The 3,537-nt window shown below is 32.5% G+C and overlaps 1 protein-coding gene across 5 annotated transcripts in view; it reads left to right on the top strand.

The window, feature by feature from the left end:
• Window positions 1–3,537, top strand: part of LOC106682396 (multidrug resistance-associated protein 1) — a 54,993-nt gene that overhangs the window by 38,235 nt on the left and 13,221 nt on the right. For all 5 annotated transcript variants that reach the window (XM_067049511.1, XM_067049512.1, XM_067049510.1 and 2 more), the window contains exons 21-22: window positions 839–1,058; window positions 2,096–2,316. In XM_067049511.1, the coding sequence (XP_066905612.1) occupies window positions 839–1,058; window positions 2,096–2,316 (441 nt within the window). The remainder of the gene's footprint in view (window positions 1–838; window positions 1,059–2,095; window positions 2,317–3,537) is intronic.

The following is a 3,537-nucleotide window of genomic DNA, read 5'->3' as shown; positions in this document are numbered from 1 at the left end:
CTCTGCCTTCTAGGAATCGTACGCTGCTTTCCGGGATCTTGAAAACCCCGTAAAAGCCAGCCTCCTCTTCCTTGGTACCGACCAACGTCCATCTTCCAACGTCAGGCATCCTGGAGTTTTGGTAGCCAATTCTTCGAAGGAGAATGTCTGCCTCAACTCGCTCACCAGGGAAGAGAATTCCCATCTTGGTGGTCCTTTGTAGCTCATCAACGTTACCGGTGTGTAATGTAATATTATCGCCGATACTAACATCTCTTAAACGCCGCTCGCTCATTACTTTAATGCTTTTGTGTCCAGGCACCCATTCTATCCGGACCTTGTTGGCCAAGGAAAGAGAGTTTAAGTTAACCTTACTCTCCTGGACCAATTTAGAACAGGTTACATAGCTTCCCAGCGGATAAATGGCTGCCTGACTATCGGTACAAATTGTAATTAGCCTATCCCGCGTGCCCTCTTTTATTAAATTCTGAGCTCAGACATTAATTGCAAACAACTCAGACTGATATACTGTGGTGTGCTTTCCCAGCGAAATGGAAAAGCCTAATCAATGCCTTGATTAGGCATATCCATTCTACATATTCTTGCTCCAGATTCTTGTTTCATTAAGGATCTGTCTTATTATAACTTTACTCGACTATGCCCATATTTTAATTATAAAATATAAAAAAAAGATGTCTGACTAAATTTAAGTATGATGTGTGTTTAACAACCCAATACAGTTGGAGTAGCACTACTTTTTTTAATAAAGTTTTTCTCTCTCTTTGATTAACCCTCTTAGTAATAAAGTAAAGTTACAGTTCTTTTCAATTAATACAACAATAATTGTTTTTTTTTTAAGGTATCGATGAAAGTTTATGGTCACTACTTCCAAGCTATTGGACTCAGTTTGTTTTCGGCTACGATTATTTTAACAGCTATTCAGCAAGGCTTCTCTATTGGCTCAAATGTATGGCTTTCTGCATGGTCTAGTGCTAATGATATTAGTTCTAATGGAACCATGGATACCAGCAAGAGAGACATGTATTTAGGAGTATATGGACTTCTGGGTGTAGCTGAGGGTGAGTCATTGTTGGAGAGTAGTATTTACCATAAAGATTTAAAATTTTTTCATTGTCGAATATAAATCAATAGGTATGAGATTTCTGATTTTACATGTTTATGCTTCCTGGGAACATTGTAAAATGGTTTTAACAAATTTTAATGTACATATTTTTAAATATTGCACTGTTTTTACTCGACTATGGCAAAACCAAAATGAGGGTAACGTTTTTTAATTTTATCAAATTACTCAGTAATATCCCATGAGTGTTTTGAAACACTTTGAGCCTAAAATACTGAACAAACATTTTATTATATTTTGTATCCACCTTAAAGGGCAGTGGTGGTCGTGATAAACAACTGCATTGTAGTATATATTCACAATACTTCTTCCAATACAACAATTTAACTAAAGTATCAATACCCAATGCATGAAAATAAAAAAAAAATATATATTAAAAATGTAAACCTTTACAATCCATAAAGGGTCAGGAGTTCAGTTTTTTGTAAGGAAGTATTGTTTTTAAAACAACAGTGATACCGGGAAGTGATTTTTTTAATATTAGGCTCAACCGCCAGATTATTCTTAATATAGTGATAAAGATAAAATACAGTAGTTTTATTAATTACTTGTGATTTTTTATTCTTGTGCCTGCCTAATTGGGTTCGTAATAATGCATAGATTTCTGATTTTTTAAAATGTATTTTACTATTTTTGGAGCTTTTTTCTCTGCGGATCCTTCTCAAACTCTGCAGTATGTGAGTACTTATAATTAAATCATTCTCATCACTTTATAAAACACTTTTATGAGACATTATATTAAAAGAACATTTTATTATAAGATTCTTTTGATAAAAGTTCTTGTTGAATTCTTATGTTAAAACTTAATTGTAAAAAAGCTAAACTAAATATTTTTGAAAAATTGCATCAACTGTTCCAAATCTTAATATCAATAAATAAAATTTTGTATTTTATGTTTCATTTCATTAATTTATCAAAGTGTTTATACTATGAAAAGTATAATAATATTTACACCCACACTGTTTCTTGTTTTAGTTGTTGCAGCGTTCCTTTCTTCTATTTGCTGGTTTATTGGAGCAGCTGACGCTGGTATCAGAATTCATGTGTTGTTACTTTCAAACATATTTCATTCTCCTATGTCATTTTTTGACACCACACCACAAGGGCGTATTCTTAGTCGTTTTTCTAAGGATATAGATGTTGTAGATAATGCAATACCTTATAACTTGAAGCAACTACTCATGTTTCTATCAGCGGTAATTAATTTCATGTTATATCTGATTATTCTTATTTAATATAAAGTTTAATTTTCATTTTAGTATTCCAATATGAGTTTATATACAACTACTTACATGGTCAGCAAATAAATAAATTTGGAAAAACGCGTTCTGAAAGAGTAATAAAGACTATTCGCTTCATAATAATTTACAGTATGAATGTTTTTATTGGAAGATAGTCCAGATGGCGGTTAAAAAGAGTAAACAAAATAGCAGAAAAACATATTTATTAGTCACCAATGTTTCACCCATTGTAAGGTTTTATCAGAACTGAATGAAACAAGATACAAACGTTGTCAAGTATGATGTGACTATAAGAATATATATAAGAAGTTGTATAAAAATATATATATTGTAATGTGCTCTTTTTGAGTAAATAGTATATTTTGATGTATAAAGGGTTTTTAATATGTTTTATTTTATGTATCATTTTAATATTGTTCATTTGTTTTGTTGAACCAAAAAGCAAGCTAACCAATTTTCATTGTCCATAATAAATTCGTGATTCAAAACAAAACCAAGATGGCGGTACGTATCCTTCAAAAAGTCCGTGGAGTCAAGGCCAAGTTGAGCAGATTCAAATATCATAAAAACTATTTTAACTCTTCCCATCATAATTGAAAATACATTAAATTTAAGAAAAAAATAGAAGTCAAGAAATAGTGCTAAAGAATAATATTCAGAAAGTAAATCATTTGCAAAAATCCCTAACTGTTGTGCGACAATCAATGTTTACATGGAACATCGAGGCAGGTTTTGGTTTTTGGCAGTCGTTGTATGGGCGCGATAGGGAAATGATGTTTTCAGGATGAGAAGGTCCTCATCAATTTATGTCTAGCAAAGGTGGACATCTTGAAAAAAGAGGACAACCAAGAGGCACCCAAGAAGAAAAAGGGACTCTGAGTTTGGATTGCCTGGTGAGAGGACATCCGTCAGCTGGAAGCGGGAAAGATTGGAAGCCATTGTTGTGAGAGAGACATAGCTTTTTGGAAGAACTGGAAGCCATTTTGGACGGTAGGACATAACATTATAGAAAAGAAGATAACAAGAATCATCAAAAGAAGATAGTGAAATTGTTTAGTTTTGTTATACCTAAATTTAAATACATGGGTAAAATAGATATTAATTTAATTAAGTGTTAATAGTAAAAGTGTCTGTTTCTGATTGCCTAGAAACCCGCCCTGAGATTAAGAGTCTTTT

This window comes from Halyomorpha halys, unplaced genomic scaffold (assembly GCF_000696795.3).
Source record: "Halyomorpha halys isolate HHAL.00 unplaced genomic scaffold, Hhal_1.1 Scaffold410.1, whole genome shotgun sequence".
Classification (NCBI taxonomy): Eukaryota; Metazoa; Arthropoda; class Insecta; order Hemiptera; family Pentatomidae; genus Halyomorpha; species Halyomorpha halys.
This window is presented reverse-complemented; position numbering and strand designations above follow the sequence as displayed.